The sequence below is a fragment of the Heterodontus francisci genome, chromosome 18 (genome assembly GCF_036365525.1).
Source record: "Heterodontus francisci isolate sHetFra1 chromosome 18, sHetFra1.hap1, whole genome shotgun sequence".
Lineage (NCBI taxonomy): Eukaryota > Metazoa > Chordata > Chondrichthyes > Heterodontiformes > Heterodontidae > Heterodontus > Heterodontus francisci.
The window spans coordinates 40612262-40629433 of record NC_090388.1 but is presented as its reverse complement, the minus strand read 5'-3'; the positions used below and the strand labels follow the sequence as shown (position 1 = coordinate 40629433).

Here is a 17172-nt window from a genome sequence, read left to right as displayed (position 1 = left end):
TTTCCAAGTGTGCAGTTATCTCATCCTTTATAATAGATTCTAACATTTTCCCTACTACTGACATCAAACGAGCAGGTCTGTAGTTCTTTGTTTTCTCTCTCGTTCCCTTCTTAAACAGTGGGGTTACATTTGCTACTTTCCAGTCAGCAGGAAGTCTTCCAGAATCTATAGAATTTTGAAAGATAACGACTAATGCATCCACTACCTCTTTGGCCACCTCCTTCAATACTCTGGGATGTAGTACTACCTCTATTGATACCAATTACTTTCAGTTCCTCATTTTTAAAAGTCCCTTGTTTCACTAGTACTTTTGGGAGATTTTCTGTGTCTTCCTCCGTGAAGACAGACACAAAGTCTAATAATAACCCAGTACCTATACTCAATAATGGTAATTTTTTTTTTAAAACAAAATCAGGAGACCTCACAAACAGCATGGGTGCAGCAGCACAGAGCAGAGACAATTTTTCCCCATAGATTGTAAATCAGCCTTTTTGATGAGAGTCTGATTTTTGTAAAGGAAGATAGCTGGAGGACAACCAACAACTGTCCCCTTCACTGGAGAAAAGCTGGAGGCCATGTTGAAAGAGGTGATGCAAAGGAAAGTAGTTATTTTGGGGGCTGCGGGGAAATCTCCTAATGGAGACAATAAGCAGCTGTCATAACAGAAGCTGGCATGCCGTGTCATTGCAGCTGCCTTGCTCTCTGGACTGAGAAACAGTGCCAAGTTAGGCATAATTAAAGGGTGGCCATTCAAAAAAAAAAGGAATGCCTGTACAATGCATGCACCAAATATAATCTCAGAGCAAACATGACACATCAGCAATGCAGCTTTCAAGCACAGACTGCACTATTCACATTGTCCACCTTATAAAAACCATGTCAATGAAGGTGTAGCGCTCTATCTTAGTGGCAGATGGGCAACAACTACATTCACCTCATGACTGCTGCACATTCTCTCTCCCACTCACCATGGCTTTTCAAACGATTTGCATACCAAACTGCTAAATGAGGTGACCCTGGTGTTACATACGACTATACTTGTATTTATATAGCACCTTTAACATTGTAAAATGTCCCAAGATGCTTCACAGGAGTATTATCAATCAAATTTGACATTGAGCCACATAAGGAGACATCAGGATATTGACCAAAAGCTTGGTCAAAGAGGTAGATTTTAAGCAGCGTCTTAAAGGAGGGAAGAGAGGTAGAGATGAAAAGAGGCTTAGTTAGAGAATTCCAGACCTTGGCAACTGAAGGCACGGCTGGCAATGGTGGAGCTATTAAAATTGGGGATGCTCAAGAGGTCAGAATTAGAGGAGTGAAGATATCCCAGAAGGTTGTTGGGCTGGAGGAAGTTACAGAGTAGGGAGGGGTGAGGCTATGGAGGGATTTGAAAACAAGAGAGAGAAGTTTAATATGGAAGTACTGCTTAATCAGTAGCCGAAGTAGATCAACAAGCACAGGAGTGACGAATGAACAGAACTTGGTCAGAGTTAGGACATGGGCAGCAGAGTTTTGGATGAACTCAAGTTTATGGAAGGTGTAAGATGGAAGGCCGGCCAGGAATGTGAGAGAATAGACAAGTCTAGACGTGACAAAGGCATAGCTGACGGGTTCAGCAGCACATAAGCTGTTGCAGAGTCAGACGATGTTAGGAGTTAGAAATAGGCAGTCTTAGTGATGTCGTGGATATGTGCTTGGAAGCTCATCTTGGGGTCAAATATGACACCAAGTTAGCGAATAGTTTGGTTCAGCCTCAGACAGTTGCCAGGGAGAGGGATGGAGTCGGTGGCTCAGGAAGGAAATTTGTAGCAGGGAGTGAAGACAATACTGTTTGCTCTCTACTTAAAAGGAGAAAGCAGCCCAAAACCTTTGGAGTCATCTGGCAGTTATGGTGGCTAACCTGTGATGTCTCACTTGACCTGCAAGCAATTAAGGCAGAGGCGTGAAGCGAGTATTACAGCACTTGGAGACTTTGTTGCAGTACTCAACTTCCTCCTCTGTCACCAAGACTGTAGACCCATCATCCTGGCCTTCCAGCTGAATAAATATCCTCCTCTGAGTGGCAAAACTATGCAGCATACAGCAGACATCGGTAATCTGGAAGACTTTCTCAGGGGTGCAGAGCAGGATGCTGACCAGACATTTGAATCTCTGTTTCAAAATACTAATCACATAATCCACCAGACTTCTGGTGAAGGCAGAAGAATCATTGACCTTTTTCCCCACTGCAATGTGGCAGCCAATAGCCAGAGCTCCAAGGCATAACTATGGTGTCCCAGCAGCCATCGTCTAGTCTGCCTGCACCTTTAAAATAGTGGAGTGAACTGTGGAATGACACAAGATCAGGCCACTGTAGCTGCTGCTGGGGTATCTTGCAACCATTTGCATTCTTCTGTTCTTCGGGTCTGCCACCAGCTAGACAGTGATGGAATGGTAACCTTTCCTATTCATATATGCCACAATATTATTGTTAGGGGCTCTGATGGCTAAAATAGGTTCCCTGTACCCTAGAGAAGCCATATACTAGGTAAAAGTGCCACATCATCTCCAAATGCTGTGACTTCAAACAAGGAAAGGAGGCAAATTGTTGCCCAACACACAAAGTTTCAGTGACTTGCTTGATGCATCAGTGGGCCAGTGTGATAGTTGTGGAAAATTCCATCAATGGATGCTTGAAAGGATCCGGTGTCTAATGCTGTGATGACTTTTATTGCAATGGGCAGGGCTGTCTGTGTACTGGATGTAGTCTGCAGCAGGTAGCACAGCGCTGATGGCGTGGAGACAATGAAAGCAAGTCTCATTAAACATGGCCAAGCACTCGTTTCTGGATGCAGAAAGTAAATTCCAGACTAATTAAGGGTACAGATCAAATGCCTGAGATGCCAACAAAACAGTCTTTCCTTCCTCCACTGGAACTTCTCTTCTTCCTGCAAAACTAGGACAACCCAATTGAATGCCAATGCTGAACAATGTGGTTGTAACTGTGGTTGACATTTAGCAGGAAGAATGCTGCAACTGGGGAGTCTGTATAGAAGGAATCTGGTATTACAGAAAATCAGCAAACTGTTCAGAATTCTTTTGAATATCAGTGTGGAAAGAGCAGTTTTACAAGCAAGAAAAATTATTCCAAAAACTGTTAATAATAGCTTCAAGAGAGGTTCTTTCTATGTGCCTACTATAATTTGTCACTCGTGTACATAATTCTGATATACAAATCTAGTTCTTAGAGGTATCTTCACATTTAGACAATAACAAAAAACAAAAAATAAGCTAAAGGAAAACATTGCAAAGCACAAAATCAAAGAACTACTATCGATCATATTTAGCTGCTGATAACAAAGCAATTGTGATAATAAAGCTGATGTCAGATAAGATGACTGGCTGCCAACGCATTTGAATTCCGCCTCTGCCAAAAAGGAAATGGGTATTCTATCTTGTGCTGAAGATCTCAATAGACATGAATCACAGGGTAGGAATTACAATTACTGATGCCGAGTGACTGATCAACACCGCACAGTCAAAACACACAGCTGTGACACAAACAGCTTGTGCAATCCTATCTACATCTTCACTTCAAAATGAAAAGTGATGCTTCCTTCATTTATCCATAAATCATCTACTGCTGTTTAAACCACTGAAAGACCTTTGTGTAGCTGGTGCCAGAATGACAGCACAAAAGGTTCCACAGATCTCACTGACAGCTCTTATTTAGTTCAAATATTTAGTCAGAATATAGTAGCTAATTTTGAAAGTTTGCAAACAATAATTCGAAAGCCCAAATGGCAGTTAACAACCATAACAGGGCAGTCAGTTAAGCACACATAAATAGGGATCACAATGGTGTCAAGTTTTGGAGTTTGTATGGCAATGTTTCAGCATTATAGCTGTTTGTAATAATGTCCAATCCTTATCTAGTTGGTTAAGTCGATCTCAGATAGGGTGATAAAAGTGTTGCTACAATTGAATCACAGAATGGTTACAGCACAGAAGGAGGCCATTTTGCTCATCATGTCCATGCTGCTCTCTAAGAGCTACTCAGCTAGTTCCACTCCCCTGCCTTTTCCCCCATAGCCCTGTAAATTATTTCTCTGTGGATTATCATCCAATTCCCTTTTGAAAGCCCCGATTGAATCTGCCTCCACCACACTCTCAGGCAGTGCATTCCAGATCCTAATGACATATTGTGTAAAAAAAACAATTTTTCATGTTGCAATTGCTTCCAGAGGATAGGAAAGAAAAGGCACCACACTAAAATTATTGCCCCAATTAAACCATATCTGGATTTGAACACCAACAACCTTGATTCCACTACCTTGCCTGGTACAATGTGCCAAACATTAATCTGCTTCAAAGTGAAGATTTTTTTTCGCAAACATGAGTTTTAAATTTACTTTTTACTCCTGTTGATTCTATTAGCTCAGCTGACCATAAGGAGCATTTTGGATTCACCTCAAAGCCATTTATATATGTAGTATAATGTGATGTAGGTTGCTGCTAGGTAGATGTGCAGGATGTGATGTCACTGATTATACAGAGCCTCGCGTGTGGAGCATTGTAGTGGCAACCATAGATGATAGACGTTTGTAAACAAATTCCAGTTACTTAACCCACAGACTCCAAACTTTACTCGGTACAAAGAGTATAGTAACCTGGATATTACATGGTGGCAGCAGAAAAGTGATCACAGAGGAGAAGAAACGATAACAATAAAAAAAATTGAAAAACAGAAGATGGAACAAGTCATTGCCGTTGCCAGAGGCCTTCGAGCGGTTAACACGTCCGAACCAAGCCAAGGCGTGGAAGAAATGGGTCGGGATGTTCAAGAGGTACCGTTCTGCATCTAGCACAGAGACCAAAGAGCAGGTCAGTACTTTGTTATACTCCACTGGGGAGTGTTGTTATGAAAGTGATTCTGTTTTATGTTGAAAATATTCAGTCCGTTAACACCTAATCTGTACTAATGCTTTGTCTTTCAACAAACTATTAACATTTTATTTGCCTTTGCTCCATGACCTTTTGGTCAGCTATGTGGCCTGGTCCAATCTACACCTTCACCTTTGTTAGCTCTTGCCCCACCCCCACCTCACTTGCTTATAACCTGTGACCTTTCTAATATTTGTCAGTTCCGAAGAAGGGTCACTGACCCGAAATGTTAACTCTGCTTCTCTTTTCACAGATGCTGCCAGACCTGCTGAGTGGTTCCAGCATTTCTTGTTTTTATTTCAGATTTCCAGCATCCGCAGTATTTTGATTTTATTTACATTTAAATATATGTTGGGATCTGTGGAGAAATGAAACTAGAATAAACAATGCACTCCTCCCACCTTAGTCCTAACAGTATGCAAAGGACATTCTCATAACCGAAGGAATCGATGTGAAGCAAACTACTTTTGCTGAAGTCATGAAAGCTATAGACAGGTAGTTCAAAATCAGAAAAAAACATGATAGTTGAATGGGCAAAATTTAATAAGCACGCACAGAGAATAGAGGAAAGCAGTGAATCATTTATTAATGGCCTATACAAATTGCGAGTATGGAAGCTTGCATGACAAATTGATTAGAGATAGAATCATAGTCAGGGTTATTGATGATGTCCTGTCAGATCAGCTACAGTCGAGGGAAGACTTGAGTTTACAAAAAGCCATTCAGCTAAGCAGACAGTGGCAGGTTAGAAAATATAACCGAACCATAATTCGAGGTGACAGGGAGAGTCCGATCTCGAAGGCATCAGACTCAGTGGAGTTTGTGGGGGGAAAAAAAGGAACGGAATAGCGCCAAAAAGACCAAAAGGTGGGAAAGGCATCCAGGAGTGGTAGCACTGAATTGTAGGTGTGACTGAAAGAGACATTGGCAGGAAAATTGCCCAGCCGAGGAGACAGAATGTTTCCTATGGAAACGAAAGGGACATTTCCAGTTGATGCGTCGCAGCAAGAAGCAAATTCTGCAGACCAGTAAAGGGACAGACAATTTGAACAACAGAAGAAACAAGGTACAAGACATGCAAACAATTGAAACTCCTTTCTTAGAAGAAATACACGCACCAAATGAAAATTGCTGGACAGCAAATATCATGGTAGGGGAAAATAAAACTAGCTTGAAGTTAGACATGGGAGCAGCAGTTTCTGTTCTATCAGATGAGGAACCATGGCTTAAGAAAGGAAGCTTCAGAACAACAAACAAGAAGTTATATGGGTCTGGAGGCATAGAACTGAAAGTTATAGGGGAACTGAGAATGACTTTAAGATGCAAGAATAAAGAGATTCCTGAAATGCTGTACATTATTAAGAATTAGAGTTGTTCATTACTCAGCAGGCAGGCATATGTTGACCGACAACTGATATGTAGGGTGGAAGAAATTAAGGGACACGAGAACCAACCAAGAGATTTTAGGGCTGAATTCCCAAAGCTATTTAGAGGATTGAGAAAATTGAAGACAGAATACCACATAAGTCTGAAAGAGGCAGAGTCTATGTGTTCATTTACACTGACTACTAGAAAAGGTTAAAAAGAAACAGAAGAAATGGAGAACCAAGGAGTGATATCAGCAGTAACTAAACCAACTAGATGGTGTTCTGGTATGGTTCCAGTAATAAAAAATGGATCCATAAGAATCTGTGTAGACCTCAATCAACAAAGCAGTGGAGAAAGAGATCCACCCAATGGCATCAGTGGATGAAAGTAAAGCTCCATATTTACAAAATTAGATGCAAACTGGATTCTGGCTGTTCCTGTTGAACGAAGAATTTAAATCATTGAAAAATTTATAACACCATTTGGGAGATTCTGTTTCAACAGGTTACCATTTAATAGAACATCATCACCAGAGATCTTTCAGAGAACAATGTCAAGAATTCTGGAAAGCTTAGAGGAAATAATCTGTCACATGGATTACATCCTAATTCATGGAGCAAACCAGAAATAACATGACACAAGGGTGAGAGCTGTATTACAAAGACTAGAAGAAGCAGGTCTCATGTTAAATGAGAAGTGTGTATTTTTGCCGACAACAGTGAAGTTCCTTGATCACATAATTGATGGGTCAGACATCAAGGCAGATTCACAGGAGACAAAGGCAATACAAGATTTCCCAGAACCAAAGAACATAACAGAACTACAAAGATTCATGGGAATGGTGAATCAAGTAGGGAAATTCTTACCAAATTTAGCTACTATAAACAAGCCCTGTGACAACTGCTAAAGAACAGTAATATGTGGTATTGTGGAGAAAGCCAGAAAAAATCCTTTGAAAAATAAACCAGAGATGTTGACTTCATCAGAGGTGTTCGCGGACTATGATCCACAGCTAATGACCATAATAGCAGCAGATGTATCAGCAGCAGTATTATTTGCAGTCTTGCTTCAAGTCCAGAAGGATGGAAGATGTAAACCTGGGTATTTCACTTCTCAGTCCTCAACTGAAACCGAACAGAGATACGCAGTCATCGAGAAGGTATTGTTGGCAGCAGCATGGGCATGCAAAAATTTTTATTACTATGCATTGGGCCTTAAGTCCAAGATTGAAACTGATCACAAACCACTTGTGACGTTGCTGAATTCAAAAGAGCTAGCAAAGTTACCTCCAAGGATACAAAGATTTCGACTAAGACTAATGAGGTTTAATTTGACGACCACATATGTTCCAGGTAAGCAGCAAATAACAGCAGATGTGTTATCAAGAGCAACAACTGGAAGACCTGAAGAAAGAGATGTCTTACTTCTGGAAGAACTAGAAGTCTTTGCTTTAACAATAACTGAGAATTTACTGACAACAGCTAAAAAAATTGAGTGAAATCAGAAGCCTGCAGAAAGACGACAAGGTATGTGGTAGACTAATGGTATGTTGCCTCCCTGGTGCGAGGGTCAAGGATGTCCCAGAGCGGTTACAGGGCATTCTGAATGGGGAGAGTGAACAGCCAGGGGTCGTGGTATACATTGGTACAAACGACGTAGGTAAAAAAAGGGATGAGGTCCTAAAAGCAGAATATAGGGAGTTGGGAAGTAAGTTGAAAAGTAGGACCTCAAAGGTAGTGGTCTTAGGATTACTACCAGTGCCACATGCTAGTCAGAGTAAAAATAGCAGGATATATGGGATGAATACGTGGCTGAAGAGATGGTGTGAGGGGGAGGGTTTTAGATTCCTGGGACATTGCGACTGGTTCTGGGGGAGGTGGGACCAGTACAAACTGGATGGGTTACACCTGGGCAGGACCAGGACTGATGTCCTAGGAGGAGTATTTGCTAGAGTGGTTGGGGAGGGTTTAAACTAAAATGGCAGGGGGATGGGAACCTTTGCAAGGATGCAGAGGAGGGAGGATCAAAGACAAGAACAAAAGACAGTAAGGGGAATAAGAAAAGTGATAGGCAGAGAAATCAAGGGCCAGAATCAAACAGGGCCACAGTGAAAAATAGTGGGAAGGGAACAGGTAATGTTAAAAAGACAAGCCTCAAGGCTTTGTGCCTTAACGCACAGAGCATTCACAATAAAGTGGATGAATTAATTGCGCAAATAGATGTAAACAGGTATGATATAGTCAGGATTATGGAGACATGGCTGCAGGGTGACCAGGGATGGGAAATGAACATCCAGGGGTATTCAGTATTTAGGAAGGACAGACAAAAAGTAAAAGGTGGCCGAGTTGCATTGCTGGTTAAAGAGGAAATTAACGCAATAGTGAGGAAGGATATTAGCTCTGACTATGTGGAATCTGTATGGGTAGAGATGAGAAACACTAAAGGGGCAAAAACGTTAGTGGGGGTTGTATATAGACCCCGAGACTGTAGTGGTGATGTTGGGAATAGCATTAAACAGGAAATTAGAGATGCATGAGATAATGGAACATCGGGAATTATGGGTGACTTTAATCTGCATATAGATTGTCGAATCAAATTAATCACAATACTGTAGAGGATGAATTCATGGAGTGTATACGGGATGGTTTTCTGGACCAATAGGTTGAGGAACCAACTAGAGAACAGGCCATCCTAGACTGGATATTGTATAATGAGAGAGGAATAATTGACAAACTAGTTGTGCGAGACCCCTTGGAGATGAGCAACCGTAATATGATAGAATTCTTCATCAAGATGGAGAGTGACGTAGTTGATTCTGAGACTAGGGTCCTGAATCTTAATAAAGGAAACTACGAACATATGAGGCGCGAGTTGGCTATGATGGATTGGGAAACGTTACTTAAAGGGATGACAGTGGACAGGCAATGGCAAACATTCAAAGAGCGCATGGATGAACTGCAACAATTGTTTATTTCTGTCTGGCTCAAAAGTAAAACGGGAAAGGTAGCCAAACCATGGCTTACAAGGGAAATTAGAGATAGCATTAGATCCAAGGAAGAGGCATACAAATTTGCCAGAAAAAACAACAGACCTGAGGATTGGGAGCAGTTTAGAATTCAGCAAAGGAGGACCAAGGGATTGATCAAGAAGGGGAAAATAGAGTACGAGAGTAAGCTTGCGGGGAAGATAAAAACTGACTGTGAAAGTTTCTATAGGTATGTGAAGAGAAAAAGATTGGTGAAGACAAATGTAGGTCCCTTACAGTCAGAAACAGGGGAATTTATTATGGGGAATAAAGAAATGGCTGACCAACTAAAGGCATACTTTGGTTCTGTCTTCACAAAGGAGGACACAAATATCATACCAGAAATGTTGGGGTACACAGGGCTTAGTGAGAGACAGGAACTGAAGGAAATCAGTATTAGTAGAGAAATGGTGTTGGGGAAATTGATGGGATCGAAGGCCAATAAATCCCCAGGGCCTGTTAATCTACATCCCAGAGTACTTAAGGAAGTGGCCCTATAAATAGTGGATGCATTGGTGGTCATCTTCCAAGATTCTATAGATCTGGAACAGTTCCTAAAGATTGGAGGGTAGCTAATGTAACCCCACTATTTAAAAAGGGAGGTAGAGAGAAAACAGGGAATTATAGACCAGTCAGCCTGCCGTTGGTAGTGGGGAAAATTCTACAGTCCATTATCAAAGATTTTATAGCAGAGCACTTTTGGAGACCAGTGGTAGAATCAGGCAGAGTCAGCATGGATTTACGAAAGGGAAATCATGCTCGACAAATCTACTAGAATTCTTCGAAGATATAACTAGTAGAGTTGATGAGGGGGAGCCAGTGGTCGTGGTTTATTTTGACTTTCAGAAGGCTTTTGCCAAAGTCGCACACAAGAGGTTAGCATGTAAAATTAAAGCGCATGGGATTGGGGGTAGTGTATTGCGATGCATAGAAAATTGGTTGGCAGACAGGAAACAAAGAGTAGGAATAAACGGGTCTTTTTCCGAATGGCAGGCAATGACTAGTGGGGGACTGCAGGGATCGGTGCTAGGACCCCAGCTATTCACAATATATATTAATGATTTAGATGAAGGAACTAAATGTAATATCTCCACATTTGCAAATGACACAAAACTGGGTGGGAGGGTGAGTTGTGAGGAGGATGCAGAGAGGCGTCAGGGTGATTTGGAAAAGTTGAGTGAGTGGGCAAATGCATGGCAGATGCAGTATAATGTGGATAAATGTGATGTTATCCACTTTGATAGCAAAAACATAAAGGCAGATTATCTGAACGGCTATCAACTGAGAGAGGGGAATATGCAATGAGACCTGGGTGTTCTCGTACACCAGTCGCTGAAGGTAAGCATGCAGGTGCAGCAGGCGATAAAAAAGGCAAATGGAAATGGTACGCTGGCCTTCATAGCGAGAGGATTCGAGTACAGGAGCAGGGATGTCTTGCTGCAATTATACAGGGCCTTGGTGAGGCCACACCTGGAATATTGTGTGCAGTTTTTGTCTTTTTATCTAGGGAAGGATGTTCTTGCTATAGAGGGAGTGCAGCGAAGGTTTACCAGACTGATTCCTGGGATGGCGGGACTGACGTACGAGGAGAGATTGAGTCGGTTAGGGTTATATTTGCTGGAGTTCAGAAGAGTGAGGGGGGGATCTCAGAAACCTATAAAATTCTAGCAGGACTCGACAGGGTAGATGCAGGAAGGATGTTCCCGATGGTGGGGGAGTCCAGAACCAGGGGTCATTGTCTAAGGATACGGGGTAAACCTTTCAGGACTGAGATGAGGAGAAATTTCTTCACCCGGAGAGTGGTGAGCCTGTGGAATTCGCTACCGCAGAAAGAAGTTGAGGCCAAAACATTGTATGCTTTCAAGAAGGAGTTAGATATAGCTCTTGGGTCGAAAGGAATCAAAGGATATGGGGGGGAAAGCGGGAACAGGTTACTGAGTTGGATGATCAGCCATGATCATAATGAATGGCAAAGTAGGCTCGAAGGGCCGAATGGCCTACTCCTGCTCCTATTTTCTATGTTTCTAAAAGAATATTGTCAAAATGGTTGGTCAGCACATATGCCATATAGGCCAGTTTTATGGAACTATCATGATCAAAGTGGTCATCTGAGTATTGTGGATGATTTGTTAGTCTACGACAAAAGATTGGTCATCCCAAGAGCTTCAAGATTGGATATCTTGGAGAAATTGCAAAAGGTCATTTAGGAATTACTAAATGTAGAGCAAGAGCCAGAAACACAGTATGGTGGCCTGGTGCATCAAAAGATATCGAAGAAATGGTATCCAGATCCACACCACATGTGCTACTACCAGACAAGAGGTGAGAGAGCCACTAATGTCATCTTAGTTTCCATCCAGACCATGGGAGTGTCTAGGAATGGATCTCTTTGAGCATAAAGGGAAGATGTTCCTTATTGTTGTTGATTATTATTCGAGATGGGTTGAAGTTAAGCTACTACATGGCCAGAGTTCAGAAGCTGTGATCAAATCTTTAAGAAACATTTTTGCTCAACACGGCATTCCAGAGATTGTGATATCTGACAATGTCAGAGTTTACTGAAACATACAGATTTGTTCATCTCACCAGTTCACCGAGGTATCTTCAGTTCAATGGAGAAACAGAAAGAGGTGTACAAACTGTGAAAATGTTATTGAAGAAAAATAAAGATTTTCAACTGGCACTGTTAAGCTATTGATCTACATCAATTCAGAATGGGTTAGCTCCGGTGAATTATTAATGGGAAGAAGGTTGAAGACACAACTTCCTATTCTCCCTAAGTACACTAAAGCCACAAATTATTGAGGACAACTTGGAAAATGTAAAGGAGAGATAGGATAGAGAGCAGTCAAGTCAAGCTGAGAATTATGGCCGACGCTACAGAGTGAGAAATCGGTCAAACATCCAACCTGGAGAATCAGTTTGGGTTAAAGACCAGAATAGATACAGAGAAGTGATAGAGAAATCACCATATCCAAGATCATACATTGTCCAGATCAACCGGGGATGATAAGAAGAAACAGAAGATCATTGCTCCCAGCTCCACAGAAGAAACAAATGGAAGAAATGCAAGAGAATCAGTCATCAGAGAGAGTTGATGAATGGGTGCTACGACAATCAGCAGACAACCCAGAGGACACCCAGATAGAGAGCTGGAGTTATCAAATTGTTCCACTCAAAGACAAGAAAGTGAAGAGAAAGAACTAAGAGACTCTAAACCCCAAAAATCCTCAAGTGAAAGGAGGACGCATTGCAGCAGAGTCATAAAAATGCCACAGCGTTACTTAACTTGATGAATGAAGTTACAGACCTGGGGTGGGGAGGGGTGGTGGGGGCGAAGATGTACTGTAATGTGATGTCGGTCGTTGCTAGGTTGGTATGTAAATAGACTGTAATCATCATCACAAGATGTGATGTCACGGATTATAGAGCCTCGTGTGAGGAGTATTGTAGTGGTAGCCAGAGATGATAAACGTTTGTAAATAAACACCAGTTACCTTAACCTGCAGACTATCTTTATTTGGTACAAAGAGTATAGTAACCTGGATAATACAAGATAGTCTACATAACCTCAATGCTGATACCCTCTAACCATCTCTCCAGACTGCACATCTGAAGTCTCTCTGATCTTTCCTCATTGCATATCTTTAGGAGTCCTGCTTCATCATATATTTTTTCTTATGTTCTTACTGGAAAACATTATGTAAGCTAAAATGCAATTTGTGCTGATATTACATGAACAATCTGATATTTATTGTTGAAGCTGTATTTAGAAATTAAAGGAATATTCCAGATTGAGTATTAAAAATTAAATACACAGATCTGGCAAGTACACTCACCTACTCTCCAAATCTTTCTTCCCTAATTTTGCCAAGCAATTTTTTTTATGGTATTCCGCATAGTGTTTTCTGCATTTACAGCAACTATGCTTCTCTCACCGATTTTCTGCACTCATAATGACTGGCTGATCATATGTTAGCACCAGCCAATCACATCCCACTCCTTCCAGTGCCCAGGTGCCAATTATAAGGAACTGGCATTTCACTGAATGGTCACTCGGTTGTTATATAACTGTCCAGATGGGTAACTGCTAGTGATACATCTTAAAAAAGCATTTTTTTCAAGCGAATAATATGGGAGATTTGGCAGAACTGCAAAGTACTAGCACCAGATATTCTCTCAGGGTTCCTTCCGCTCCGCCACCATATTTTAAGCGGATGCTCAGCCCAAGGTCCATTTAAGTACATCAAAAGGTGTTTCCAGCAGCAGAGCAAGAGAAATGCTGAGGAACTAGGCCCCCCCACCACCCAACAGAAGTACTGTTCATGTGGTTTTTAGCATACATATACTTTACACTCCCCATGACTAATTTGGCAGCACTCTCAGCTGAGTCAGGAGATAGTGCATTCAAGTGCCACTCCAGGACTTGAGCACAAAAATCTAGGCTGACACTTCAGTGCAGTACTGAGGGAATGCAGCACTGTCGGAGGTGCCGTCTTTCAGATGGGGTGTTAAACCGAGGCCTTGTCTGCCCTCTCAGGTGAACGTAAAATATCCCACGACACTATTTCAAAGAGGAACGGGGGAGTTATCCCTGGTGCCCTGGCCGATATTTATCCCTTAATCAACATCACAAAAAACAGATTATCTGGACAGTATCACATTGCTGTTTGTAGGAGCTTTCTGTGTGTAAATTGACTGCCACGTTTCCTCTATTACAGCAGTGACTGAACTTCGAAAGTACTTCATCGACTGTAAAGCACTTTGGGATGCCCTGAAGTGATGAAAAACACTATATAAATGCAAGATTTTTTTTTAGCCTTTTTGATTTTTTTCATTAGAGATCATTTCTAATTCAAAGCTGTACAATTATTAATCATGAACTAGCTAGGCTAATTCGGAGTGAAATCAGAAGAACAAAATCCTCACAAAAGGACACTGAAGATCTGAATGGCTGTAGATGCTGGCTCAACTGAAAATTTCAAGACTGAGATTGATAGAATTTTGAGGGGTTATCAAGGGGTGTGGACCAATGGAGTTGAGATACAGATCTGCCATAATCTAATAGAATGGCTGAACAGGCTTGAGATGCTGAATGGCCTATTCATCTTCCTATTTTCCTATTAGACTGCTTTCAAATGTGGATTGTCGGGCCCACTGCTAGCTTTATATCCTGTAGGATGCTGGCTACACCAATCAGATCATTGCTCATTGTGTATCGCCTATACTCACAAATGGGCCTAAGGCCACCACTTTCGGACAATAAAAATGCCCAGTCCACCTCAAATTACCCTGGAAGGGTAAAGTATCTCAAAAATTTGAGCAACAGGTGAAGCTAGCCATTTCACACTGCTACAATGCAGTAGCAACACAAATGGTTTATTTCACTAACAGGATACTGCCATCAAGCCAAAAAGATGTTCTGCCTACTGCACAAATGAGTAATGTGGTATATGAATTCCAGTGCCAGTGTGATGCCAGGTACATAGGCTATACATCCCAACGACTGGCAGCTCATATCAAACAACGCATCCCTTCAGCTGTTCGCAAAAGGCTGAGTACTGACCGTACTCAACCGGCCCGTGCTTGTAAAACTCAGAACATAATGGCTAATGTTAGATGTGATTGCACAATTGGACAGCACTTACTTAACAATCCTGAGTGTGCCAAGAATTACACTAACAACCAATGTAAGATCATCAGTGAGGCCCGCAATATGGCTCACTTTTGCTTGCTAGAAGTTACATATATTCATACACAGACTTGTCCTCAGCAGGCAAAAGGAATATGTCCAGGTGTTGCACTTTTTTTGAATTAAACAAAAGCATGGGGGTTAATAGTTCCCTGGTGCATTCACCACGGCAATGCCTCAACCATAGTCAACTTGCCAACTAATTCAGCACCCCTTTCCCATGCAGTATAAATTGTTGCTCCCTTTGAAATGTGGCATTCTTGTGTCTATCCTGATGGGTGCAAGACAAAGCTTCAGTGACATTTCTCTTTTTTTCAGCAATACATATGGTTCATTTTAACTATTGTAGAAAATCAAAGGTGAAATAAAAACACCTCTACATATCATACAATACCATAATGAGCAGGTAATGCTTACTCATTGCCCCAATCCAGGCGAGCTGTAATGTGCCGTTTTACATCTTTCATCCGATCATGTGTTAGATGCCCCACGAGTACCTGCCTGCGGAGATCAAGCAGCTCATTCATCACGTGCCACAGCCGATGGAACAAATCCCCTTCATTCTTCTGTCAAAGGAGAAGAGAAATAAGACAAAAGACTTTGTATTTTTCAGGCAAATAAAATAAAATCCCTTTTAAGAAATTAACACAAACCACATGGAATTTAGTACAATCCTACATCATGGCCCACACCAAAAAAACCTCCAAAGGTCAATGGTGGTAAAAACTGTTAAAATGCATTAAAATAATCAGGAGAAAAGCATGAGAGTGTGCTTACACACATACACTACAACTCTGAATGGCACTTAGAATTAAAATAAATCTAAAATAAACATGTGGCAACTTCATTAGAATTAAAAATGAGAAGATAAGTAAGCTCCTTCGTGGGATTGAAAAAACTGGAGACTAAAAGAACAGGTGGAAATTAAGCATTATGTCATAGAAAGGAGCTAATTGATTAAATGAGCAGCAGAGTTTTTCAAAGTTGGAAAGAGGAGGTAACTTATGCGGGTTAGGTGAACATTCTCAGTTATGCAATGAATATACATTAAAACAAAAGACCATGAAAAAAAATTAAACTTGTATAGCACCTTCCACATCCTCAGGATGCCCAAAGCATTTAAGAGGCAATTAATTCATTTTTGAAATGTTGCTCCTGTAATGTCAATGGCAGCTGAATTGTCACAACACAATTCTAAAGGAGATCTGCACTTCAGGTCTGGGATTGCCTTTTCTCTTTTGGGGTATTGCCCAGCCTGCAAATTTATACACATTGATCTGAATCCTGGGATTATGTTATAAATCTGCAACAAAAAAGATTCCTTCCTTGCTTTTTTCTGGAATATATGATTTCCTTTTCTACTGTCCCAACTAGTTTAGAGTTTTCCCAATCAATTTTTGCTATTGGTGTTGAGATTTTATATTTCAAATTTCATTCACTGATTCTATTTGCTATCATTTGTAATGGAGGAAGATTTTCAAGTTATAAGAAATTTGATGCATGACTGAGGAGCTTACTGAAAAATAGAAGGTGTCGTAGGTGCTGCAGGAACTGAGAGATTTTTTGAAGAGTATATCAGTCTATTTTATTTGATTATAATCAAGGTCACTGGAAGATCACAATATGTTTCTAACAGAGTCTGAAAATGTAGTGCCACCTTGCAAAAACAAAATCCTGCGTTGTTTCTGAATTCAACCCACAGCATTGCTCCTGACTCACATCTGATGCTGCTCCAATGCATCAAACTATGCTGGACTTTGGGTGGATATTTCTGATCTTGCCAAACTATTGCCCACAATGTGCAGCTCAGTGCAATGTCCCAGAACAGCAGCAGCATGAGGTGCAAGTTGGGAACAGTGACAAGAGTTGAATTGAGGAAAATTGGCTTTGTGGACTAGGAGGAGGAACAGTGCTACCGTCAACTGGGAGAAGGAAAGAGAAGTGTTGGAACGAACTGGAGAAGGGGAGAAGGGGAGAATAATAACCTTCAATAAAGTAATTTGAGAAATCCATCAGACATAACAACTACCCAGGTTAATAGGGCTGTTAAGAAGGCATATGGTGTGTTAGCTTTTATTAGTAGGGGGATCGAGTTTCGGAGCCATGAGGTCATACTTCAGCTGTACAAAACTCTGGTGAGACCGCACCTGGAGTATTGCAT

At 41.2% G+C, this 17172-nt stretch overlaps 1 protein-coding gene across 4 annotated transcripts in view; it reads right to left on the bottom strand.

Moving 5' to 3' along the window:
* The window catches only part of LOC137379568 (dedicator of cytokinesis protein 4-like), a 545491-nt gene that overhangs the window by 392110 nt on the left and 136209 nt on the right, over positions 1-17172 (bottom strand). For all 4 annotated transcript variants that reach the window (XM_068050580.1, XM_068050582.1, XM_068050581.1 and 1 more), the window contains exon 6: positions 15429-15577. In XM_068050580.1, the coding sequence (XP_067906681.1) occupies positions 15429-15577 (149 nt within the window). The remainder of the gene's footprint in view (positions 1-15428; positions 15578-17172) is intronic.